This window comes from Orbicella franksi, chromosome 4, assembly GCF_964199315.1.
Source record: "Orbicella franksi chromosome 4, jaOrbFran1.1, whole genome shotgun sequence".
Lineage (NCBI taxonomy): Eukaryota > Metazoa > Cnidaria > Anthozoa > Scleractinia > Merulinidae > Orbicella > Orbicella franksi.
The window spans coordinates 2,256,650-2,284,104 of NC_138148.1; the positions used below are offsets into that span (position 1 = coordinate 2,256,650).

Genomic DNA, 27,455 nt, shown 5'->3' on the forward strand with positions numbered 1-27,455 from the left:
ACATAAGAAAACTTAGCGAACTACATTCGCTCGGTGACGTTTGATGGCAGTGATAATAGCTGCAACCTGATTGGCCAATACTCGGTTCTTTTATTTATTTTGACATTTCATTGGTTGATGGAAAGTATCCAGATTTTTCTCAAATTGGACAGTGTGTTCAAAGCTAAACTAAACGTTCGAACAAAAACTATCCAATTTATCTTAAATTTGGACAGTTTGCAAAAATTAATATTAAAAATAGGTCTGTTGGCAATATTGGATTTCGATGGAGCTATATAATTAGGACGTTAATTACGCGCGCTTTAATGGCTTTGTTCCTACAGTTTTTGAAACTTATGGAAAGTGTTACTGATTTTTTCGTTCAAAAGAGGCTATCTAAAGCCTTTTATTATTTCCAAATTTGTAATAGATACGATTAATTAGTAATTGGACCTGGTGTCGTACAATATAGGGAGTAATCGTGCTCGTAATTTAAATCGGCCTCGCACTTCATTACTGTTCATATTTATGTTTTATTAAACGTTTAGCTAGATACACGACCCCAGAAGCAAACCTGTTTTTACGTTCCTATCCGATCCTTTTTTGTGAAAACTGTATGGCCGGAAGTTCTTCAATGGATTGAAGAACCATTGTTTCGGGTCGTACGTCTGAACTGAAAGAAACAATCGGAGGTGGAGTTAATTTAAGTTTAAGTTGCTAACCGAGGGAGGCAAGGAGATGTTTAGGAGTTTAAAAGATCAAGCGAGGACAACACTATTTTCTTTCTCATTCATTATTATTTATTTATTTCCTTCTCTTTATTAACGCACATGTTAATGTCAAGAAATTATGTACTGTGAAAGAAAAACACTGTGAAACAAAAACAGGCAAGGAGAAGAGGGTGTGGGATCGAGAGAAACGTATTGAAATTCAATTAATTTAAGTGACTGCACTAGTCTGAGAGGCAGCGTAAAAAGGCAATTATATATATGGTCAATTTTACTTTTCAAATTGAAAACTAATCAATAAAATATATATATATATCAAAGAAACTCCAACTTATGTAAACAACAACAACTACTACAAAATCAACAACAACAACAACGTTATTTCAGTGTTTTAATTTCTGCACGGAGTTACCGATACAATTAAATAAACAATGAGTAAACTACTAAGCAGTTAGTCTCCTCCGCAGCCGTTATTAGGGTCGTCACGCAACGCTTCTCCCCCACCAACGGCTGCTTAAATCCGAACCCCATTTGTTTCCCTTTGTTTAGAGTTCACGTGAAAATTACAGAATGCACCAATCACGCGTTGCCCATTGGTAGCTCTGAAACTAATCACGTATCAGTAGTTTGTCAATGACGTCAGTTCCCGCGTAAATTCATCGCCTCCTTCGCGAGGTGTTGCGAGAAATCCCAGAGATTTCCTATGGATCTAACTCCGAAGAAAATAGTCGAAAGTAGCTCTAGGTGCTTCATTTGTTCGTCGGCTTCCCTCAAGAATAACAAAATCTTCATTTTCGGTAAGAGTTCACTCGACATTGCTGAAGTCATCCGATCCTCGCTATCGGTGGACGTGAGTCGTTACTCAGAAAACAGTGAACTGTTCGTCTGTAGATACAAATGCTACCAGCGTTTGATAAATTTAATCGGGCATCGGATAAGTTCAAGGAGCTAAAGAAAGAAATCGAAGAAGTCTTCAAGGCAAGAGAAAATCTCAGAGCAAAACGCCTACTACATCCAGATGAGGATGCCGACAGAGGTGCCAAAAATGCATCAACTTCATCACCTCGAGGAAAAGCATCCAAATCGCTGCGATTTGCCGATACCACTTGTACTTCTTCTGCCATCCACGAAGATTCGGATGCGTTGGGACGTAACGCCGCTTGGTTCCTGCTTATCACCGATTCAAAGTCATCCCTTTGGTCTGGTCTTACTGGTCCCGGCTACGACAACACAAGCAGAAGAGCTTGATAAATAAGAGATTTGCCAAAGCCGGTAGGTAGGTTCACAAAAACATCTTTCCTATTTGAAACTATTTTTTCAATTACCAACTTCTGATGATAATTTAAGTGAGGATTTTGAATTTGGAAGACTTCTTCGAGCGACGCCATGTTGGCCTCACTATCAGTAGCCGATAGAACACGAGTTGTGATTGGACAATTAGTCTTGGCGCGACCGCCTCAGGAAAATGTGAGGGATGTTGTGATTGGCTAATCCGCGGAAACAAATGGGGTTCGGGTTTAAGCAGCCGTTAGTGGGGAAGAAGCGTTGCGTGATGACCCTAATAACGGCTGCGGAGGAGACTACTAAGCAGTAAGCCGAGTATTATGCGTTTAAGAATTAGAAAGCATTTTCCATGTGTCTATAGAGTAAGAGAAAAGCGAGTGGAAGTTTGGGAGAACAAGAAATGTGGAAACACGAGCCGGCGAATGTCGGTGAGTGTTTACAGTTTTCTTGAGTTCTCCAAAACTTTCATCCGTGGTTTCTGTAACTAGAAAACCCGACTGAAGATATGTTTTGTATTCCTTTTAGAAAATCAACACTGCGAATAAAAGAAAGTTAAACCATTCGTTAATTTCGATTTCGAGTTATAAAAGTAAGGCTTCGTATTCTAAATAATATATAGATTTGGCCAAGCCTAAAAGCGGGGCTCCTGGGCCGGTTGTTCAAAGCCTAATAAGTGAGAATTTTGATTTGAGTTCTTTTTTAACTTGGCGGTGAGGTTTTCTCTTTATATTGTTTGGCCTTCTGAGTTTGAATAATCTCAACCTACTCCAAACATAAGCAGTGAAAAACATTTTTTATACAAGAAAAATTTATACTTGGTAAATTTATTAATCCTGGGTTAGCGTTAACCGGCTCAGTTCCGAACAACCAGCCCTGGTTACGGTAAGTTAACCTGGTTTAAGCCGGTCATCCAATAGAAAAGCCGGCACTTGGTCAGCGGTTAACTTCCAAAAAACACGCGACCTCTTTGAGCTCAAAACATGAGTCCGCAATATGGTTTCACGATACTGGTCAGCAGATACTTGTTTTGACAGGTGTCAGTTGACCATAAAATGGATGTTTTGTATTATAGATGAACGTAGGTAGGTAAAGTCTGCATACGAGCCAAGTGGCCCATCAGGCCGGAGCTTATCCCGGTTTCCGTTGCATGAAGCGACTAGGAGTATTTCTACTCCCCCTTGGATGGGATGCTAGTCCATCGCAGGGTTACCCCAGCATTAAGTTCGCCGGTACCCATTTATACACCTGGGTGGAGAGAGTCACTGTGAGAGTTAAGTGTCTTGCCCAAGAACACAACACAATGTCCCCGACCAGGGCTCGAAATAGATGAACGTAGACTTTCTAAAAGTCCTTTGCTATAATTCTTTCCTGGCCTGTTGGTTTCGCCGTTGGAAAAGACTTTACCCACTTGCAGCGCGCCAAATTTAACGTTGAATTTTTCCACCAGTGACGTAAATACACATTAATCAATGAACAAACAAGAACTGACTGTACGTCATGACACCGCGCGCGGTCAACGACACAACTCGCAGAACAAATGTCTGCTGAGTTCAAGTACTATAAAATTAATTTTTTTAACTTTTGTTCTCGGATAAACTTAAAGGATATGAATTTTATGGAAGCAATTGAATATGGTCTATCCAACTTAATTTAAGGCTTTTGAAAGAAGGACAGGGAAAAGCAGTGGAAGGCTATTTATCCGACCAATACGTGTTTGTTTACTTTCGAACGCGACATGACGCGTGATCCGGATCGCTTGAGAGAATTAAGTTTGAACCTTCAGGAAGAGGAACAGAGCCGTTCCCGTAGTTTGTGTAATTGTTGCACTTTTAGTTGATTTAATGAATGACCAAGTTTCTTCTCAACAAAGAAAGGGCATCTGAGCGAATTTGCCTCGGCTATTTTACTGCATTGAAAGCAGTAGTCGATCGATGAAGGACTTTTGGGAACAGCCCTTTTATTCTCTGCCGTTCGTTGCGACTTCGATTCTCAACGTTATTTAATCAAGAGAGCTTCACAGAATTAAAGTTCTCCCCGACTAATTCCGCCTTCTTTAGTTAATTCGGATTCTTGTCGGTACAAGCTAGATCCGACTACATACTGCACCGTACACAAATGAATTCATTTGAGTTAGGGAACAGTACTCGTAAACGTTTTGATGGAAATCATTTTCTGCTTTTGCGACGATCGCGCGCGGAGCACATGAAAAGTGAGAAATGTCAGTCATGTTTTTCGTGCCAAAAATGTATGCTGTGATTCACATCCCTGCAAGTGAAACAAGTCGAAATATCGCGACTCACGTCGCTCGCGCTCGAAGATTAGCCTCTCGCTGTCTCCACTGCTTTCAAGGCATCACAAGTTATTTCAGAATACTTTTCCATACATTCCTCGCTTTGAACTTTGTAGCAGTAAATAAATTTACAGTTGCAACGCTCTACTTTTTCAACTCGCAGTTTGCCACATCGCTTGTGCAAGACCGTACTAGCATTCCAGGGTAACCCAGGGTGTCGTTTTGTTCGCAGGAGGCTGGGGAGCTGTCTAGATAAACCAGTGTTTGCTCACTCAATGAGACCACTGTCTTACGCATTATAATCCATTAAATATTTTCACTCGCGCGCGATTGGTCTAAACTCGTCACGTGACTAAATATGCCCAAGCTAAAACGGGGGAATATTCGAGTGATATTTCCCAATTTTGAAAACCGCGCGTGTTGCGAAAAATGTTTGAAGGATGATAAACGCATTAGTAGTCTCCATTTGGCGCGAAAAATTGCTCGGATGTTTGTACTTGGACATTATATGTTCCTCAAAGCTCACAGTTTTCCGGAAAACTGTTTGCTCCTCGGAACAGATAATGTCCGCGGACAAATATCCGAACATATTTTCGCGCCAAATAGAGTTTATTTTTTATTTACCATATAAAACAACAACAAGACTACTTTATTTTAACACGATTTAGTTTGAAGCAACAGGTTTGCGTGTGGGGTAGGGTATCTAGCTAACCGTTTAATAAAACATGAATATCATCGTACAGTAATAATAATAATTATATACGTATTCATTCAAATTAATGAAACTTAAAATCCGTTACGTTCTTGCTTTGCGTTTGAATCGAGGTCGCATTGAAGTCTAATTGTTTAATAAAACAAAGTCTTTTCTAGCTTTTTTATTATTTATTTATTGCATAGCATTATGGCATAGAATTGCTTGAAATTATAAGTATAGTACCTGGATGCAGTGTTCAAAAGGACAGCACTCCGGTAATTGATCGAGTTTTTCATATAGTTTTTCCACTAAGTACCTTATAGAACTTACTAGCAAGGTCAGTTTGTAAATGTGACAAATAGAAAATGAACTGTCAAATGAACTGCTCTTTCGCTCAAAAAAGGTTGAGTGATTACTTGAGAGAAGTATTTCATTCAATGAACAGTTGAAGTTTGTCTAACTCGACTCGTAATCCTCTGTTTCTCTTTCCACCTTGTTATTCTTCATTCGATTAAGCAGTTTTGTTATCGCCAAAGAAAGAACACACAGAACGAGCACGATCGCTGTTACTCCTCCACTCAGCAGGAACGTCCACGACCCTCCAATGATGTCTACCAGGAACCCACCAATCATGGATCCTAATCCAAAACCTATACCAAGGTAACAAGAGAATACAATGCCTGCAAAATGAAAAACGGCCGAAACTGTAAGTGCATAACGATAATGAAAATAATAACGCTTTTTCGGGTAAGTGGAGGCGCGGTGCCCTCATATTTAGTACGCTCGCCTCCGCATCGAGCCTTGCGGGGAAACTTTGGCAAGAAAACTTTGGGCTCACAGTGCCTCTCTCCATCCAGGTGTATAGAGCGGGGGGGGGGGAGGGGGGGGAGGGGAGGATAAAGCTGCGATGGACTAGTATTCCGTTCAAGAGGGAGTACTGAAATACGGAGATAAGTCCGGCCTAATGGGCCTCTTGGCTCATATGCAGACTTAACCTTACTCTGGTATAAACGCTTCTTCAGAAATATCAACGTAAGAGTTCAATATATATTTAACGAAAGTAACGAAATGGACCTCTAGGTTTTTTCCGTTTTTCTTGTATTAGGATAGTATGATATTTTTTCTCCGTACTTCAAAAAGCTAAGAGATAATTAAAGGCTCAAATCAAATCATTGCTGTATTTTTGAAAGAAAATTGTTTCTGACTATTTCAAAACCAACAAGTTAATTGCTATATTGTCGACGGGGCCATTGCCCAGTTGCAATCATCGGGAATAATAGTACACTGTAAACTATGTACAATCATGGAAAGCTTTTATCTCTGAGGATCGCTGTGGTTGAATGAGATATACGAGGCCTTGTTTCTTTAAAAGTTTCTATTTTAGAAAATGTTTTGGCCTTTTATACCACATATCAATATTTCACTTTATTTTAGGGCCTGTTTACAAGGATAGAGGGTTACTCTAGCAAGCGGGTTACCCTAGCACTCACACATTTCCTCTTTCTTTCTTCTTCGTGTTTACAAGGCAGCCAGGGTTGCCCGGGAAGGCGGGTTAACTTTTGCCCCATTTATATGGTCTCAGGTACCCGAGACAAGCTTCCCCTCGAGGTACCCTGGCCGAGGTACCTTTTAGCTTATTTCTTTGCAAAATTCAACCAACCGTTTACATTAGGATCGCGAACCCGTCTCGGGGGCCGACACAACTCGGGTGGGCGAGTTGTCTCGCCCCGGCAGGTAGGGTAACCCTGGCAAGCGGGACAACTTTTCTTCATATAAACGCTTTGGCTCCCCTTACTGGGACAACTCTCGGCGTGGCGAGTATCACGTAATGCCTAGATTTAGGATTTAAAGCAAAAATTCGTGTCAAAGAAGTGAAAATTAACTCGGCAAAACCCACTGTGATCGAATAACTGAGGGAACCTCAAAGAAAGAGAGATATTTGCACATTTGATTATTCAATATGGGTTATGAATAATCACGCAGGGTCAATTTTGACTCGGCATACAGGGACTACGTTTTCACATATAAACGCTCGCTAAAGTTACCTCGGGGACACGGTTGTCTCGGGTACCCGAGACCATATAACTCCAGGTAGGGTTAACCCGCCTACCCGGGTTAACTTTCTAATTGTTTCCAGACCATTTAAGTGTAACCGCGCCTTAACTTGTCCCGGGTTGTAGGGTTACCCTACCTGTGAAATGTTGTTTGTAAACCCGGGCTATCTTTTGCCCTCTAGCTAGGGTTAACCCGCTTGCTGGGGTAACCCTCCCTCCTTGTAAACAGGGCCTTAGTTTCTCTTTTTTTTCTTTCCCTGTTTTTACACCCACCTTGTGTTGTTGCTGAATATTCCTCGGGTGTTCTTTCTTTAAAATACACAATACAAGCCGGCATGGAAACACCGTAGGCAAAGAATTGCATAACTTCGGGGATGATGGCTAACCAAGGGTTTGTCAGCAGTCCATAGATAACGAAACCTGCCACATAGAAGGCAAGAGACAAGTGAACTGTGTTTAGAACTCCTAATTTTCGAATCACGATTCCTGAGGAGCCAAATGAAAATGCGCCTGCGATGTTACGACTTATTCCAGCCACGCCTATAACCCACGTGGCTTGCGATGGGTTGATATCAGTTAGATACCAGAACATGAAATTGCTAAAAATGCCGTCAACTACCCCAAGGTATAGAATAATGACGATAAATGCAATGTTATGAAGGTTTAACAAGACATCTTTTAGGGATGATTCTTGTATTTCCCTCTTGGTTCTGCGAGAGTCTGTTGCCCTTAATTCATCCTGTTTGAAGTCAATCATTAGACCCAGTATAAAAGCGAACAGCAGCACAATCGAGAAAGGGAACATTGTTAGTCCATAATCATCCTGAATGACGCCGCAAACTCTAACAGTGTTGGATTTTGCAACAGGTGAAACCATCAAATAAAGAATGATTTGACCAACGTTTCCCCACATTCTGAACCTTCCATAATTAGTCGACTCAGTGCTGTCGAGGTTTTCTAAAAGAGATGAATCTGCAAGACTTTTCGTTGGCGCAGCAATGAATTCTGTAATAATAAAGAGAACCAAAAGAATAAGGAAAATCTGCAACAGCTCTTGACTTTGCCCAATATCTTCTTGATCACTAGTCTTATTGAGCGACTTCTCCATCCATGTTTTGTTATAGGGATGCTTTGGCGTTTCCATGGCAACTCTTGATTGACATTCCGGTTCAGAAGGTCGTGGTATCAGTAGCAATATAGGCGCTAATGTCTGTGATGCCAGACTAACAAGAAAAGCAAGTTTTCTTGAGTTTGTTTCGTCCGCCACGTATCCTATGATTGGTGCTCCTGCGCCGCGTGCAAGAGGAATCACTCCTGAAAGAATTCCCACATAACTTGCATTGAGTCCCAACTGTTTAAGATAGATAGGAAGATATACTAGCCTCGTGACGAATGCAGACAGAAAGAAAAAGTAAAATGCTTGAAATATAAATTTGGTTCTATCAAATGACCAATGACTTTTCCATCCTTTTCCTCTCACAGTGTCCATAGTCGGTCGGTGTAAATATTTACAATGCGCCAATGGACCTAGGGAATGAAACGAAAGTATTAAAAAATAAAAATAACACGCAAGACTTTCATTCAAACAGAACAGCCGAAGAAATTTAAACGACACTTCTTATTCTTCCATAAACCTGAAACGCCTGAAAACTACTAATTATAACTCCAACAAAAATCGGGTTGTAATCAAACCACACGGCTAAGTAATTCGCACTTTTACTAGCAATTCGCTGAAAACAAACGTACATAAACAAGCTAAATATACAGAGCAGGAAACCAAAATAAACTGATAAATGAAGCAAGCAAAAATGACGGGAGAATGACGAAACTTGCAGGATTTGTGTGGCGACTACGACGACTAAAACATAATGACAATGACAACTAAAAAACTAACAACAGAAGAGGCTATACAGAACAGTATATCGCAACAACGGATGAGAAAATGTACACGAAAATATGAAACGTTGCATAACCGAAAATAACCAGCGAAACTAATTATAATTACAAATATTGCCAAATTTTCGTAGCAGTGAGATTGAAATCAAACATTTAAAAAAGACGACACACCGTTTAAATTTGTAGGACATGTTTCGGATACTCAGCATCCATCTTAAGTTAAAGGATGTTTACAAGTGAGTGACTTTATATAAAGTAGGTAACAAGTAGGTGTAAATTACAAAATGTAGATTAGTAGTACAAATCAGTGAAAAAGTTACATAATACTTGAGGGATACAAAAAAGGGTGCGAGTACAAATCGGCGAAAAATACTGAATACAAATAGTAATTAAAGTAGGAGTGTAAATTAACATGTTTGAGTTGTTTATTCAACGCGAGTCTTTCCCATTCAATATGAAGGGCTTCTTTGATCCTAAGTTGGAAATTAATAAGAGCCGAGTCTAAGGTGGAAAAACAATTAAAAGAGCATAGATTCTTACACGACTCAGAACCCTGAAGATGTTTATAGATATAGGAATTACTCACGAACCCTGGTGCCAAAATGTCTGGTGGTTTCACCGACATAACAGGTGTGAGTGACATCCTGCACATGTAAACTTGTAGACCACTTGGGAACGGAACGCACTGGGGATCGAGCCATTCACACTGAACATGTTACTTAACTTACAGGGAGTGAAGGCTAACCTAATGTCTAAATCCTTACAATATTTCTTAGCGATGGTTTTGATTTTACGTTGCGCAAAAAGGGAAAAAGGGCCAATATAAGGTAATTTGAGAAACCGTTTGGTCGTTCCCTTGGAATGGTCCTGCCGGGATACATCAGCTGAGGTGTTGTGAACCTTATAAAGGTATTGATTAACTATCCATTGTATAATATTACACGGGAAACAATTTTTCATAAGAATAGATGTTAATTGTTGGATGTCGGTGTGAAAGCCGCTCCAAGTGTTGTTGATTTTGAAGGCACTGTCCACTAATATACGAATTTGACCAATTTTGTAAGAAAAGGGTGTAAAACTATTTTTTCCGCCCCACGCTATTAACCTCACCGCCACTACCCACGGGCATTTTGTACTCTCCCCAGTTTCGCTCGCATCAAGAGACCAAGATGGCGGCCCATCGAACTCAATGATCGACATCTACGATCTCACGGAAAAATAGGGGACTGTGAACAGTCTAGTTGGGGATTAGAAGAATTAGAAGCTTGCTTAAGCATTTTATACTCTTTCTTTAGTATCCTTATGAAACGTTGCAACTTACTCTCGGCTCGTGCCCCCTGGGTCTACCCCACCCTTTCGCCCCGTAGTCTCCTCTATTAGCACTTACAACTACAAGCCGTATCAAGCATGTTTGGCGCGCGCATGCTTCCCACGCTTGCGCAGCGGCTTATATCAGGAGCCATAATCGGGGACGGAGACCGTAAGCGCGCGCCATTTCTAGTATTAGGGTTGTCCCCATGATATGGGACAATAATTCTATTTTTAGAACAAATTGCGCCATCGCCTGCGGCACACGCGCGTACATGCTGCGAGGATTTTTGCGGATGTCGCGCGGAGGAAATGGCGTCCGAAATTCCCGAAAATTTTCATGTTTTTGGCCCACAACTCAACGCGTTCACGTCTGTTGGAATTTTGCTTAAGTATTTTCGTCGTAAGCTGCTCCAGTTTGAGTGAAGTAAGACAGTGTCGCATTTAGGTATGTTCCGCTGTAAGCTTATATATATCGCTGACCAAGTTGTGTTCCGACGGATGCTTCTTTTACTTGAGCTGCACATTACTCCACTTTAAATTTCACATATGTTGAAGATTAACAGCTTTTCCATTACACAGCAGAAAACTAGCTGGATATATTTAGATATAGCAGAGCTTCAGGGCTTCATAGTTTCCTAGCTCCTCTTGCCACACACTTGCGAGGAATTTGTCAGTGTATCGCGACCGAAAAGTAAAACAAAATAATTGCTAGTTTGAGTTTCGCTTGAATTTTAAGCAACGCTTGATGTTTCATCCAAGGCCCAATAACTTTACGTCCTTAGATACTGCTCAGTTTTATTCGTGTAAAAATCCAGTAAATTCTCTGTTGTCAATGAATGAGAGCGCCCGCTGATGCGTGTTTTCAGTACAGTCAGTAAACATGACAAATTGTACTTCCGCCGCTCTTTCGTGTGAAAGCGTACATCGAACTCAAACAACAACTCTATAGTTTTTAAATATGTTTACGATTGATAAATGTTTGAGAACATATAAAAGCTAAGCTGGAAATATGTGAATAAAGCAGAAATAATCAGCAAAGTTACGATGACGCTTTCTTTAATCAACTTGGAATAACGATTTCGAGTTTGTTGATCGAGCTATCAAAACTCCTTGTCTATTTTCATTTTCGCAGTGTAAAACTTCACTATGCTCATGTTGAAGAAACACACATGATGTTAGTAGCCTTTTTTGCGTTCGTGAAATTTGTTACAGCATCTCAGCACAAAAGATAACGAAGGAAATCTTTGTCAAGATTTGTTGACAATTCAAACACCGACTCGGCCTTGAAAGTGCACGAGCTGCACTATGCAAATGAGCTAATTGTACGCGTCAGACTTTCCTTTCAAAAACTTTTGCAAACTCACCAAACAAGCAGAAACAATAAGAAACCGTCAAAACAGGTTTTGGTTATGATGAACCATTGTCTGAGAAACTCACAAATTAACTCGATACCAGAGTGTAGAGTTTTCTTGCTATATTCTTAAGTCAGAACAAACGCAAAAACATACGCGTAAGCTTACAACTAGCGTGAGCAGATCTTAGTATTCATTCCCAGCGCGAGATTGAAGTCTTGTTTTCGACCCTGAAAAACCCACCTTTTCCGTTAGCTCAGAGCATAAAACTACATATAAGCGCCCTGGTTCGTATTCCCTGCCTTATTCCCTGCCATCGCTGTGAAAAATACGCAAAAGAATCTCTCAACTCTCACCATTTGATCACACAACGTGACAACATCCACGCGAGAGCCCCCGACACGTGCGTGAATCCGCGCGGATATATGACGTCAGGATGGCGCAATTTGTTCTAAAAATAGAAAAATTGTCCCATATCATAGGTACGCGCGAATCCCGAGACTTACGGTCTCCGTCCCCGATTATGGCTCCTGCTTATATCCTAATCTTGTTCCCAGAATTTTTGTTCCCCTTGACCAGCGGTCGGAAAACGAGAGCTCTGGGAGCAACCATTTTGAAATAACCGAATTCAGGTGATTCCGCCCGTCCGGTTTTCACTGCGCAGTCTGCATCTATGGCGCATGCCTGAAATGGTTGCTCCCAGAGCTCTCGTTTTCAGACCGCTGGTCGAGGGGAACGAAGACTCTGGGAACGAGATTGCTTGTATCCATAGTTTGATCTGTGTTTAATCAAACATGTTTTAACCGTTTGGCCACCCATTTCAACATCAGCATGTTTGGTTACCACACATTGTTTGATGATGTTTGATCACCAAACATTTACCGTTTGGACAAGCCTTTACACAATATAACTTGTATTGTATCAGTATTGTATTCCCAGCTGTATACATTAGCACATCAACCCTACATTGTGCGCATCGTTGAGTTTAGAGTCACGCGCACGAGTGAAATTCATGAAAGAAGTTCGACTGAACTTAACAGTTTGCAGCTTAGTACGTTCTTAACGTGTCATGAGCACGTCTAAACATTCATCAAGCCCTAACGTTTGCCAGCGGTCCAAACATTACAAGTCTGACTGAACTGATTAGACTCTTTGTGTTCGACAAAGTCAGTTGCGAGACGTTTCATATATTTGGCGGGTTATTCTAAAAAACGCATTGTTTACATGCCTCAGTGATATTTCTCAATTATAAGTAGCTTTGCCATTCTGTTGTCCACGAGTTAAGTTTGACATTCACTCATTTGTAAATAAAGTCATAACTAGTACACTAGAAAAACGGGGTGTCACGAAACATTGTTTGATCGATGCGACAGCGATAAACCGGAGAAGATAAATATCTCGCTTATTTCTGGCTGTCGCCTATATATGAAAATTGCGTGACCATAAAACATTTTAGTTGACAAGAATTGTGAAGGGTTAAATTTTTTTTTTTAATTTCGAGGGGTCTGAGTTTTCGCGGCATGAGGTCTGACTTTTCAGGGTCTGATTTTTCGTGACACTCCATAAAAACGCAAATAACTGTGGGAATAATTGCATGCAAATTCATGGTGCGATTAATCAGTTTGCTAATTAAACAGTTTGATAAGAAAAGGTACAATGTATGTTTTTACATATAAATGCATGATATAATTGGCATTATCAATTAACTTAAGTAGTTGGCGCCAAAATTCACTTTCTCTAAAAGAAATATCCATAAGTTAAGGAATGTGGCATTTGTTACTTGATTTGTTTATACAGTCGTTAGCACTATTTATGAATTCATTTAGACGCTGCATATGTGTTCGATACGAGTTATTTGGTTCTTCAACCAGCCATGTACGGTGAATCGTTTACCAATACAAAAGACCAAGCAATGCGCTACAGCTAACCAATGACAATAGTCGTCAATTTAAATAAATCTTTGTGAATACCTGAATTCAGCGTTGTCTCAACTTTATACGTTCTTGAATGGGAGACTCAGATAATCTCACACGAACTTGTGAGGAGGATACCTAAATACCGAGTCAGGACTCGAGCTGGGACTCGAAGACTACTCGAGTTAGGACTCGGGCCAGGACTCGAGCCAGGACTCGAGCCAGGACTCGAGCCAGGACTAGCCTGCGAACAGGCTCCCGGTGAGCCCGAACGAAGCGAGGGAGCCTGTAGACATTCTATTGATGCCGCGTCACAGTGATATGTGTATCCCCGTGATATGTGTATCCCCGCACACATATCGCTAGTGATATGTGTATCCCCCGTGGGGATACACAAAACACTGATACGCGCCTGGGCATTCAACGAAATGGCGACTCGGTTGCAAGGTTCCGACGAGCGCTGTAAAGAGTAGAAGAAACCAGAAATGAATTCGCGCCCAACGGAGCAGATTAGGATTTCTTGAGTTTGGTTGAGTTCCAACCGACTCGATTGTATATCTGACTAAAACTTCGAACAGCAGATACACATATCACTAATTATTTCATGGGGCAGTGATCTCAGTGTGTATCCCCTAAACACAGCCGTTAGATTAGCTATCTACCTGATCGAAGAAAATGGCCAATTATTGCCGAAACGTGCTGGCTGCTTACTCGCTACGACGTTTGTACCCAGGTTGAGGTTTGCGGAGTTTGCAACTCGAATGTCTAAATATCTAAACTGAAATCGCGAGCAGGGGATACACATATCACTAATTATTTCGCAATTCATGGCGCAGTGATATCAGTGTATCCCCAGAAACACAACTGTTATAATATAGCGCATCAACCTTGTCAAAACTGCAGGCAATATTAGCACCCGACGTTTTTACACGGCTTGGGTTCACTGAAGTTTGAAACTCGATAATTCCACTAAAAACGCGTGCACGCGTGCACGGGATAATAAGGGATACACATATCACTGATTATTTCATGAACTAGTGATATTGAACTAGTAATATTGATAGTGATTTTGTTTCGTTTTTGAATTTTTATTTAGCGATTCTGCATTTAGGTAACACCATCTATATGGGAATACCAATAAATTGTTGTTGTTGTTGTTGTTGATATGTGTATCCCCATGGACACAGCTGTTATATTGGCTTTCTACCCAAGAAGAAAAATGCCCATAACATTTGCATTGTCAAAACTGGCTTGCTAGAAATATTCACACCCGGCATTTATTCATAGCTTGGGATTTCTGGAGTTTCACTGACCTCGGTTGTACACCGTCGCCGACCGCATCGGATTTACACATATCACTAATTATTACATGGCGCAGTGATATGTGTATCCCCTGAAGACAGCCGTAATCTAGGCTAACTGCCGAAGAATAAACGTCGAATATTATGAAACGTGCTAGCAATATTCGCAGTACAGCAATGTATACAGCTTGAGACTTAACATAAATTAACATAAATTGCAATTTGGTTCGACTGTAGCACGGCAGGAAATCAACTCTGATTCAGACGTCGTGCCAGAGTCGAATCAAATCCAGGGTTTACTGAAGCCTCGTAACAATTCTCCACCTAACTCCCCGAGACAACGAAATCTCGCCACAACACATTGACATAATTTATGAATGAGTCGTGTAGAACGGCAGAGCTTGTCGAACTTAATTGCTTGCCGAACTTAATTCAAAAGTTTGATTCAGACGCCGTGCTTCTGCCGTGCTTTTGTCGAACTTAATTCCTGAATTTAGTTCGGCACGGCAGAAGCACGACGTCTGAACTGGGCCTTAGAATTATAATTAAACCTACTTAGTAGAGCTTGCATGGTTAATGCAAATTTGGGTGGAAGAAAGATGATACGTTTTTGCTGCCATACTATTTTGGAGGAAACTAAGAAGTATAAAGAACTTGGAATTTTGCTGTTCTAGTCGTCCGTTAGAGAACCTGCACACTGATAACATAAAAGAAGATATTGAAAATTAAAAAAACCTTCTTCAAGGAGAAATTACCTTCATCAAAGTTCTGCTTGAGATAACTTCTCGGTAGAGCATTTCTCCCTTCTGTGTAAGTAGTGACTGGTTGCTCACAAAAAAAATTTGAAGTTTAAACGAACCGTTATGTAGTCATGTGTGGCTTTTTTTCGTCTTTTCGAGGACCCTCGAGCTGTAGAAGATGCCCTGTCATGATCCGAATGTGAGAAAAGGTCATTCAATATTCGCCGTCACATTGGATGGTTTCGCAGGATTAATTTGGTCTCTTGTTTTCACGGTTGCTGCTCGCATTGAGGAGCTCTGAAGCATGACTCCTCAGTATAACTTATTGGTGACTGATTTGAATAACTGCTGCGCCCTTTTCAACTGAGTGGAAAGCGTAACTTGAAACTAAGTAGTGTTAAAAATACTGAGTTAGTTTTCCAGTTTAATGACCTTATTTAACCATTTTCCTGGTCCGTTAAATGAATACTTCAAACAGCTGTTGTTCAGTTGTCGCATGATCAGTCTGCGCGGGTACACAGAAGTGTAGCAACTTCTAACAAATAGTTTTGAAATAATTATTCGTATTGGATTTCTCTTATTAGTTCTCGTGCTTTGATTCCCACGAAGAACAATCAGAGATCACAGCAGACAAGGACTCAAACACAGTAAGCGCCTTAAGAAGCCCCAGTTTAACTAATTATCAACAGGAGCCATAATCGATTATGGCTCCTGCCATCAACTGAGGGCAAGATCCCGGGGGGGGGGGGGGAGGTAAGACTCTCATATAAAAAGTACGGGGGTGCTCGTCGTACCTTTGAGGGGTTAAAAAAGCGGTTTTGGTACCTCTTGGGGTGTTCAGCCTCAAAACGTCAGCAGCGGGGTGTATTGCAGTACCCTATAGGGCCATGATTGAGCCCAAAAAATACGACAGGAGATTCTTTTTTGACAAAGTAGTGTTTAACGTTATTAAAAATTATGAAAGTGTCAGTTGATGTGTTTTAGAATTTGTACCTCTTGGCCTCGCATACGGCGCGCCTGAAATTTGCATTGACCAATCAGGATTCAGTAGGCGGGAAAAACTTTACTTTACCGTCCTGACGTCAATGTAAGTTACCAGGAAAGAGTTGAGATCAGGCACTGAAGATGGCATTGAATATTCATGAAAAGGGATTTACAATTCCTAAAACCATATCAGATTGTAAAAAGTGAAAAATATGAAACATTTTGTGTCTCCAATCTTCTAATTTGGCGCCAAAAATGGGTCGCCGGCGTCCCGCATGGCAACTCGCTCGTAGTTCGTCGAGTGTCGCCACGTACGACAACAATTGTGTTATTTTGAACACAATAGACCGTTCCTCGTCAAATTAAACCCGGCATTCTCCAGTTAATTATTAGAAGATGCCAAAGCAACTTTAGCTTTGTCTTCATTCTTGTTAGCTGTGAAGGAAAAGGCTCCTATCGTGTCGTTTCGGTAGGACAGCTCAGTTTTGACTGCCGCTCGTACTGCGGGCGCAGACGCCGTATGCAAGGCTTAGGCAGGGGTGAAAAACATTTGACGCCACGCCCGCAATAAAGGATCTTGGTACAATACCTCTTAGGGGTTCTTCGCAAAATTTCCGGCAAGCACCCCTGTCTTTTTATATGTGAGTTCTCCTCCCCCGGCGGAAAAAAACTATTTTCCGTTTGGTCAGCATCAAGAAATTGAGACTTCTAGGAGAAATCGGAAGGGGACCCAGCACTAGACACGGCGGTTACCAGTCTGTCCCCAGAGGCCGCGCTCCTTTTGGTCAACACCAAAAATCGCAACCTCTGACCGTAAGCGATATTCTAAGCATGCGCAGAGTATTCTTTTCTGAAATATGGGTCTTTGACTGGAACCGCATTGCGCGGTAATATAGCCCGAAATGATGACGCTTATTTCATCCTTGCTCAACATAGAGTCTCCAGTAGCTCAGTGGTTAGAGCGTCCGGCGAGACCGCGGAGGATCGTGGTTTTAAATCCCATCTGGAACTCAGATTTGTTTCCGAGTTGAGGTCATTTCTACATTTGATATTACTTGTAACGATTGCAGTTATTTTTTTCCAGAAAATCAAACTTTTTTCAAATCTATTTAACAATTAGATCCGTAGCCCGCAAGGGCTACGGGTCAATAGCCCATGAAATGAAGCCGAATGGGCTATTGACCCGTGGCCCTTGAGGGCGAAGGGTCTAATTGTTTTAGTATCACCCAACTAGTCGAACAGAAAAGGCAATAATAAAGTTAGCAAATGCAAGTTGAAGAAATCTTTATTGGGGAATAAAACGAAAGAAAGCGTCACGCTCGATTGCGCCAATTTCGCTACTCGAGGACTATTACTAATAGTCCTCTAGTAGCGTAGCTAATTAAAATGCAGGATTTGCATTAGTCCACTAGTTGGGTGACACTAAATATAATTAACACAATCACGTTACATTTTAAACCAAAAACCAGAAAAAAAAATTGTTGCAACCACAAAATGAAGGTTGACCAATACACATAAACAGTGTCCAATGGAATGGTACATAAGCCATTGGTATTCCATCCATGACATGCACCTCATGGGGACTTAGAATATTTCCAATGGCTTCAGGCTGAGTAGGGGTTCATTCTACTCGTCCATTGGTACTAATGGTGCAACTTCTTGAAGGTTTCCCTCAGGGACCGTAGCCACATTCCTCTAGGATTTCTTGTTTTATTAAGCTTGTGAGGCTCACGTGTTTGTCAACGATGCCAGCACATAATTCGTAAGTAACTCCTTCACTGAAAGGAGCAGTTATTGGCACTGACACGTCTCCAGTCGGTCATAGTAACAGCACTGTCATCTATTAAAGACCTCGTTGTGCAGGTTTTTGCTAAAGTGCATGTTTCTCAAGTAAGCCCTGACATTCCCCAGCGGGTGGCAGATTTAGTTGGCCGGTGTCAGGTCACAATACAGTTATTTTACATTCTAGGTGCAAAAATATGTCTTTCATAATGTTTGGTATACATAACAATGTATACTAATTGCTCTGGTTTGGAATTAAATCTTAGCAACGAGAAAAGTTTGAAAAAGCAGTGTGTTGTTAGGTGAAATCCCGCCTTAAGCCTTGATCTTAACTAGTTCACTGGTGTTTGCGCATTTACTTGACATCATAATGTTCAAGTCAAAAACTGGTCTAGCATCGATCTATCAAAGAACAAACCATTACCAGTCACCTTCACCTTGAGACACCCCCGATCGAAGACTGCAGTCGTCTTGTCCATAATTATACAAATCACTCAGAACAAATGGCTACCAACGCAGGCAAACTGAGAAGACAGGAGGATCTACTGGCAGTTACTGATTGCGAGGAAGGCCAAGGCGCACCTTGTAGTCTTGGGTTTTCTCTGCCACTCTACAGGTAATATAGCATGTTTGTATTCTGGATCATGAGTGTCAAGCACTCGTAACTGGGCATCCCCACACACTTCTTCATTTGATACTCGAACCGGAAGAAGTAGCTTACTTTTACTTCCGGTCTGTATCGAGAGGTATAATGCGTGCGGAAGAAGGCCAGACATACGGCCAGTGGACTGAGGAGAGCGCCAGACGAATTTTATGACCAGCGGCTTCAGTATAGGCAGTGGAATCAAATTTCACCTGCACTTGGAAGATTTCATCAGGCTTCAGGACCTGGATATTTTCTGATGAATGGCCACTGTGATGTGTCAAGTTTAATAATCCTGAAGGAAAAAATAATAATCAACGAAGGGAACATGGAAACTCAACCTTCCAGCCCCACCCTACCAAAATAGCTTTGTTTGTTTTTTAATAATAATGTTTCTTTTAGTGATATGAACATTGCTTCTCTGGTGATCACTGTGGTCTGGCAGCCTAATCGTTTCATACTCCACCGCTAAAACAAAGCACTCGCGTCAGCTACACAGACGAACACATTGGCCACGGTACAGACAAATGCCAGGAATGCTAAAAGCATGTATCAAGAGGATCAACTTTATGGAATCATTTGACATTTTTTTTATCCTTGGATATTATCCGTTCCTCGAAGCTCGAAGTTTTTCTCGAGTCTCGCTCTTGTCAAACCGTTCACTTCTCAGAAAAGATAATTTCCGCGGACAATTACCCGAATATATTTTTGCGCTGTCGGTTGCCCGCGTGGCAAGCTGTAGAAAGGGAGGGAAGGCTCAAAATGAGCGCGGGAGGATCGCGCATGCTAACCCCTTCCATCACGCGCTTCACCCGCTCGTTTTTTCCCCTTCCCTCCCTTCGGAGACCTGCCATGCAGGCTACGCCGTCGGCTGTTACTCTTCGTGACAGACCTAATCTCTGGCGAGACAGCAGTAATCCTAGCCCTCGATGTGCCGATTTAACGTCAGGAAAAATAAAATTAAAATTGGAATTGAGAAAAAGGGGCACCGACAAAAATTTCATCTTTGATATTTCTCTCCAAATAAAATTTTGTCCAAACATGAGACGACGACGGTGCAATAATAATGCAGTCTCCGGATCGACCTCACGCAACGCAGGAGGATTGCGTGACGACCTAAGTGGAGGCTCGAAACCAGTACGCTTACGTGACGTACTTGTATTTTGGTGAGCGTACCGCTGTTCGTCTCGTTAGGGTCGAGGTGAGTTTTCTCAACTGTTCCTTGTGTGTGATATATCCATGTAAAATTGTTTAGACCTATGATATGATTTACTTTAATAGTTATTGCAGCTGTTCTATATTATACGCTTAATCATCGTACTTGAAAATCCGCAAGATTGTTGGATGAGCAGTAGTCAGTAGTCTACTCTGCAGGGTCTCCTTCGATCTTCCATAGTTACTATCAACTGTATATGGATCTTCTTGGAAAAACCGGGATGAGGAAGGAGACTCTGCTCGCAGTGTATCAGTAATCAGCACTGTATTTGGGAATTTTGCAAGGTATGCAATAATTTACTCACAAAATTGCAAATGGGCTCGCATGCAAGCTTAAGACGTGTTAACTTACAGTGCAAATTTTGACACTGATAAATGGTTACTGATTTAAGCAGCTTATTAAACCAGTCCATTATTTAATGATGAGATGCTACAAACCACGCATGCAGGGACCACTAAATAAAGAAACTCTTACAGCTACTTATTGCCTTCTAGACTGTTGCCATGAAGCTCTTTAGAACCTCTAATGTCATTGGATCTTGTTAGCACAAAGATCTTTTGTTTTAGGGCTATGGTCCATTGTTACTGTTCTTTGTATATCATTTTCTCAGCCAATCCTGTGAGACATTCCAAAGAGCTTTGTGGCGACCCCTTCTAGACAGCGCAAATCATTATGTTGCTTGCTGTGAATCGAATACCATTGGTTTGGATACCAATGAGTGATGGCACAAAACTGGCAGCTAAACTCTGGATTCCAGAATTAGTTGAAAACAGTAATGAGAAAGCTACAGATGCAGAATGTGAAAAATATCCTGCTATACTAGGTGAGATAAATTTGTGTAAGTATTCTGAGGTGTTGTGCTAGGAGCGTACTGTAATGATCAGTGCCCGGATAGGGGAGGGGGGGTGGGGGCTCATCACCCAATGCTCCCTCCCCCAGGGAGCATTTGGTGATGAATCCAAAATGACATCAAAGGAGGCTAGTGCCCAGGGTGATGACTTACTTTTGGTAGCTTGATTGGGGGAGGGGGGGAGGGTGTGTTTTTATTGCAGAAGGGGTTCTTATTAGGAATCAAGTGCTTATTTGTTTTTGAATGCATACATCTGGATATGAAAATACTTTAATGAAAACAACAGATACTTTAACTCAAGAACTGTAACAAAAGGGGCTCAGATGAGAAAGCATAGGAGTTCTCATGAAAAAAAGTGGCACTCCATGAACTTATTAGGAATGGGTTTGAAACCTCAGGAAGGCAGTCCCAAATATACTTTAAGTTTTCTTAATCCCTTTAATCTTGTTTTCCTCTGTGAAAGCCTGTATTTACTGGGTTTTTTATCACTGTAAATTTTATTAAAGAAAGTAAAAGAATATGCATTTATTTGCAGATTGATAAACCTATTTTATATTTGAAGTATAGTGGACTCTGACTGTCAAAGTGTTCATTGTTTGTGTTCTAGAATTTCTTCCCTATCGTCGTATGGACTGGTCAGCACGGAGGGATGAAAAAGGCCATTCATATTTTTGTTCTCATGGCTATGTGTGTGTCCGTGTAGACATGCGGGGATCTGGGGACTCAGAAGGATTTATTTATGATGAATGTGAAAGAAAAGAACATGAAGACTGTTGTGATGTGATCAACTGGATTTCGCAACAAGACTGGTGTACTGGAGATGTTGGTAAGTTAAATTTTAGAATTGAGTTGTGGCTTTACATTCCCTGTCAACTGGTGATCACACAAGAACCCCTGGGGAGGGGACTCCAATATAAAAAGGGCGTGTGTGCTTGTTGTACCTTTTAGGGGTTAAAAAGAGAAGTTTTGGTATCTCTTTTAAAAGGGTGTTCAGCCAGGAAAGGTCCACAGCGGGAACTTGAGATTACAGAATCAGGCCATGCGTATTATTCTTGCTGTGAATCGCAGAACGTGCTCACAGGATATGCGTAACAGGCTATATCAGCTATCCTTAGATAGTAGACGGCGGTTTTTGAAGCTACAATTAGCATTTAAGACTGTACACAATGTTCACTGTCCGCACCAGTTAGAGGGATATCTTGTTAAGAGGTCTGATCTGCATGGAGGAATACTTAAAGACTCAACACTTTTAAACGTCACACCAACTGAAATGAAAATGGGTCAGTATACTTTCAAGTGTGACACTGCACGAGAATGGAACGGATTACCAATAGAGATCAGAGAATTAAACATTATTTTTAAGCATTTTATGGATCAAGACCGTATCAATCATGTATGTACCATAAATTAGGTTCAATTTTTTGCTTGTTTGCTTGTTGTTGTTGCTCTTCTTTTTAATGCTTGTTTTTACATAATCTCCAGAATGGTTGTAATTTTTAATGTAAATGTTTAGTATATATATCTTCTTGTTTTTTTTTTTAAAGTACAATTTTATGAATAGCTGTATTTTATACGTAAATGCTGATCGTCAGTTAATACCAGTGATCCAGTGATCACTGATTGGCCTTTCAGGTTAAGTAAAGTCTTTTATTTTATTTTTATTTAATGAAGGTCTGAAATGTAATTCAACTGAGACTCACTTCGGGTGCATGTAACATATAATTATCTATTGTATTAATTTCAGCAATGTATGGGAAGAGCTGGGCAGGATTCAATGGCCTTCAGGTGGCTTCCAGGCGACCCTCAGCACTGAAGACTGTAATATCCACTTATTCTAGTGATGAACGGTATTTAAATGACTGTCACTACCGTGGTGGTTGTGTTTTTGCCAGGGAAATGCCATCATGGGCTCATGTCATGTTGCTGTGGAATGCACGCCCCCCTCGTCCAGAGAGCTTGGGTTCCAGGTATTTGCCTGTCGCAGATTTTCCTACATCTGGCTTTCTTTGATTCAGTCCAACTTCTCTGTCATTTGTTAAGGATTTACACTATGAGTGGTGATTGAAAATTCTCTCTACATTTCCAGAGTCTTAACTAAAGGTGAATGCAATTTGAAAGAATTTTCAAATGTCACATTGGAGTGTAATCAGTCAATCCTTAATTGCTCAAGCTTTTATATGACTACTTTTTTATTACATGACTGAGAGAATTACAAATGCTCCTTTAGTAAGCTCAGTCAATCACAATGAAGGTATATTCTCAGTCATATAGTGAATAAGTTATTTCTGATGGCTGTGAATTTGATGGTAAATCAAACTATTTTGGATCAGGATTTTCTTTATTTTCATCACCTGTGCTTTACAATAATTATTTATTGATGTAGGTGGAAAGAAGCGTGGTTAGAACGCTTGAATAAATCAAGTGAACCATGGATTCACCATTGGTTATCACATCAGACTCGTGATCCTTACTGGCAGTATGGCTCCCTTTCTGAAGATTACACCTCCATCACATGCCCAGTGTTCCTGATTGGTGGATTTTCTGATCTGTTCAAGGATGCAGTGTTCACTATGGTACAACATCTTAAGTGTCCCGTGCGAGCATTAATTGGTCCATGGTCCCATTCATGGCCTACTGATTCTTCACCTGGGCCTCGCATAGACCACCTTAAAGAGTGCCTCAGATGGTTTGACTATCAGTTAAAAGGCCTCCCTACTGGCGTCATGGATGACCCTAAGCTGAGGCTTTTCTTGAGGAATGGTATGTTTCCCAAGTGCATGTATTTTAAAGTTCTTTCATTATAATTACAGAGGCATATCCAGGGGAGGAATTAAAGGGGTTGCAATTTTCCTCCTTTGAGTGGCATTTGTTCACTTTCTGTATGGTTATTCAATTTGAATAGGATAAAATTGTTTTATAAGTAGTTGTTTCACTTCCAGCAATTGAATAATATTTTTATTGTGAAGTAGGGAAAAGGTAATGTACATTTCGTGACTGCATTCTTTTTGTCTTGGTTTTCCATTTGAAAAATAAGGTAAACTACAGATCTTAGATCATTGATCCTGGTCTGGATCATCCCAAAGAAGAGTTTTGTTATTTAAGAGCAGACAGGTTGTTCCCAGAGAAAAGCGTAACATCAATGGTAACAGTAATGATGTGTGAATTTCAGTTTGTGAGCTCAGCTGGGGCAGGACGTTAATTTATCAGCGACAATTTGCTTGATGTCCTGGCCTGGTGTAATGGCAAATATTTGCTAGTATCTAATTTCTCCTCAGTGAAAAAATAAGTAAAGGCACTCTTGATTTTCCAAGCAGTTATTATTAATAACGGTGGGAGGCGAGGTGGTCCCATGGTTAGTGGGCTTGTCTCCAAATCGAATCAGTGGTCTGCGTTCATCTTCAAGCCCTGGCCGGGTTATTTTCTCAGGAACTTTACTCTTGCAGTGCGTCTCTCCATCCAGGTGTGCAAATGGGTAGCGGCGAATTTAATCCTTGCAATGGACTGGCATTCTATGTAGGAAGGAGTAGAAATACTCCTAGTCGCTTCATGAGACAGAAACTAAGATAACCTCCAGCTTGGCTTGTATGCAGACTTAACCTATTTTAACGCTGCTGTAGTCCTCTTGAGATTATTTGTTTTTGAATTCTGTCAAAAGGCATTTTGGATGCTCACAAAGAGGACATTTGGCCTGGGAGGTGGATAGTAGAGGACTGCTGGCCCTCACCCAATGTACAATGTCAAGAATTTTGTTTGCAAAAGGACAGATTACTGACGATGGCATCACAGATCCTGGAAGAATCCACCAGCAGTGAGCCGATCACACCCACAACTGAAGCATGCAAAGTAACTGTCAAGTCCTCTTTTTTAAGTGGTTCATGGGGTGGAGTCCCACTCATAAACGGCCTTGAGGACCTACCAGGGGAACAATCACTGGAGAACGCATTGGCGGAGTGCTGGGAGACAGCGACGCTTAAAGAGCCTGTTGAAGTGTTGGGATTTGCCGAGGTTCATTTACAGCTGACCAGTGACAGGCCCTGTGCTCTGATAGCTGTTAGACTGAGTGACGTTTTTCCAAATGGAAAGTCTTCACTTATAACAAGAGGTACGTTCACAAATCATTAGCGCCTTCGACCCTTAAACCGGCTTTAATTTGCTGCAGATGGATTGAATTCCAAAGACATCAATCTTAGAGAAACACACCTATAACTGCATTTAACCGGAATAAAGCCTGGCTCGTCACTTATTCTAGACCGTTCACAGCCTCTCTATTATATTCTCTCGCGGTTCTATCCGCGTGTTCAACGATCGAATAAAAATGCGAGAAAAGAGAGGGCTGTGAACAGTCTACACTAATTCGAACACGGTTATATGGCTGAATTTGCATGTTCCCTTGGTTGATTATTATTTTTTTATTCAGGATTATTAAACTTGACACATCACAGTGGCCATTCAACAGAAAAGATCCAGGCCCTGAAGCCTGATGAAACCTTCCAAGCGCAGGTTAAATTTGATTCCACTGCCTACACTGTAGCCGCTGGTCATAAAATTCGTCTGGCGCTCTCGTCAGTCCACTGGCCGTATGTGTGGCCTTCTCCGCACGCGTCATGCCTCTCGATACAGACCGGAAGTAAGAGTAAGCTACTACTTCCGGTTCGAGTATCAAATGAAGAAGTACGTGAAAGGGATGCCCAGTTACGAGTGCTTGACCCTCCTGATCCGGAATACAAACATGCTATATTACCTGTAGAGTGGCGGAGAAAACCCAAGACTACGAGGTGAGCCTTGGTCTTCCTCGCAGATGAACTCGACTGCTGTCGGTAAATAGACCTTTCCCGCATTCCAAAAAACAATAGCGCCGAGTCGAGGTCGGGGTGGACAAAAATTCAGCAAATGTATGAAAATGTCCACCCCAACCTCGCTCTGGTACTAGTGTTCGAACGCACTGAAGTGGAATGCGGGAAAGGTCTATTTTGCTGTCATCTAACTATTCTCTGTTTTGTAGCCATTTGTTCTGAGTAATTACGGAGCAGACGACCGCAGTCTCTTCGATCGGGGTGTCTAAAGGTGAAGTTGACTGGTAATGGATTGTGAAAACCATTACTGGTTCATTAAATCAAGTTAAACGCTTTCTCTATCATAGTTCTTAAACACACGGCATTCATGGAAATCAGATTTATAAGTAGGATATTGTTGTAAGTTAATATAATATTAGGATTAGAATTTTAGGTTTAGGATCTTAGACATTTTGTTGAATTTATTGTACCTGATGAATGGTTACCGGGTATGAAAACTTTATCTAAAACCTCGTCATAGACACTTCAAAAATGGCAAGAAGCGGCCGTCATTTTGTTAGCAAGGGCATTCTGCTACGCTACTTACTATCTATCACAGAATAGATAGTGAGTACCGTAGCCAATCAGAGAACGGCATTCATGATAGAACGCCAGTAGATTTATACTAAAACAGAATAGAAAGTGAGTAGCGTAGCCAATCAGAGAACGGCATTCATGATAGAACGCCAGTAGATTTATACTAAAGCAGAATAGAAAGTGAGTAGCGTAGCCAATCAGAGAACGGCATTCATGATAGAACGCCAGTAGATTTATACTAAAACAGAATAGAAAGTGAGTAGCGTAGCCAATCAGAGAACGGCATTCGTGATAGAACGCCAGTAGATTTATACTAAAACAGAATAGAAAGTGAGTAGCGTAGCCAATCAGAGAACGGCATTCGCGATAGGACGCTAGTAGATTTATACTAAAACAGAATGGATAGTGAGTAGCGTAGCCAATCAGAGAACAGCATTCGTGATAGAACGCTAGTAGATTTATACTAAAACTCGAAAGAAACACGGGATTAACACGCACTGTTGGCGTAGTGACGGCGCGAGCAAAGAGAATTTACATTTTGATGATCAAAGTAAACGAGTTTTTTCTTCTTTTCGTCGGGAATTTCTAAATTGGTATTTTGTGTTGCAGGGCTCTCGAGATTGATCAGCTGAGTGACATTTACAAACTGACACTTTCCACTGATTCGGGATGTATTCTGCTCAAGGATACAGACACTATATATGATGAAATGCACACAGAAATGTACACAATCAAAGAAGGCGAGCCAACCACAGCTAAGGTCACTATCCAAGGCCAGATCGTGTTGAAGGTAGAAGATGAATCCGCTGACCAAAAAGATGATGTCGGTCACGACCGATTGGATACTAGAGTCCAGGCTCTCAGCGAGATGTGGTCTGATGAAAAGTTCTTCTACCTCAAAAGTCAACTAATGGCGTGGCATAATAATGAAGCGTGCTTTGATAAGACATGGACCAAGAAAATTGAACGATTTTATGTTTAACGTGTGCATTTGAATCCCACAATATCCTAGAAATAATACAATGTATCAAAGTACACCTTAGTCGCTATAGTTTCTCTAAGAAAGCTA

At 41.1% G+C, this 27,455-nt stretch overlaps 2 protein-coding genes across 3 annotated transcripts; one reads left to right on the top strand and one right to left on the bottom strand.

Moving 5' to 3' along the window:
* Window positions 1-4,909: 4,909 nt before the first annotated feature.
* On the bottom strand, window positions 4,910-8,687 carry LOC145484690 (major facilitator superfamily domain-containing protein 6-like). Its single transcript, XM_081463289.1, has 2 exons — window positions 7,303-8,687; window positions 4,910-5,655 (listed from the first exon to the last, which is right to left on the bottom strand). The coding sequence occupies exons 1-2, from the start codon at window positions 8,516-8,518 to the stop codon at window positions 5,432-5,434; spliced, it is 1,440 nt and encodes a 479-aa protein (XP_081319415.1). The 5' UTR covers window positions 8,519-8,687; the 3' UTR covers window positions 4,910-5,431.
* An 11,529-nt stretch (window positions 8,688-20,216) lies between these two features.
* On the top strand, window positions 20,217-27,376 carry LOC145485873 (cocaine esterase-like). Of its 2 annotated transcripts, XM_081464525.1 has the most exons (8): window positions 20,217-20,451; window positions 20,778-20,990; window positions 21,625-21,843; window positions 22,762-22,984; window positions 23,401-23,777; window positions 24,673-25,119; window positions 25,435-25,792; window positions 26,996-27,376. In XM_081464525.1, exons 2-8 carry the CDS (start codon window positions 20,840-20,842, stop codon window positions 27,366-27,368), a joined length of 2,148 nt encoding a protein of 715 aa, XP_081320651.1. In that variant the 5' UTR covers window positions 20,217-20,451; window positions 20,778-20,839; the 3' UTR covers window positions 27,369-27,376. The 2 variants fall into 2 exon arrangements, with proteins under 2 accessions (XP_081320651.1, XP_081320652.1); XM_081464526.1 differs by having other exon boundaries at window positions 20,217-20,990.
* Window positions 27,377-27,455: the final 79 nt, after the last annotated feature.

Bases quoted from the DNA above. Each gene is read 5' to 3' on its own strand.
- LOC145484690 (XM_081463289.1), bottom strand. From the start codon at position 8,518: ATGGACACTGTGAGAGGAAAAGGATGGAAAAGTCATTGGTCATTTGAT. The intron at 5,656-7,302 runs GTGGGTGTAAAA...TTCATTTTGCAG, and splicing joins ATATTCAGCAACAACACAAG to GCATTGTATTCTCTTGTTAC.
- LOC145485873 (XM_081464526.1), top strand. From the start codon at position 20,840: ATGTTGCTTGCTGTGAATCGAATACCATTGGTTTGGATACCAATGAGT. The intron at 20,991-21,624 runs GTGAGATAAATT...TTTGTGTTCTAG, and splicing joins AAAATATCCTGCTATACTAG to AATTTCTTCCCTATCGTCGT. The intron at 25,793-26,995 runs GTGAGCCTTGGT...TTTGTGTTGCAG, and splicing joins AGAAAACCCAAGACTACGAG to GGCTCTCGAGATTGATCAGC.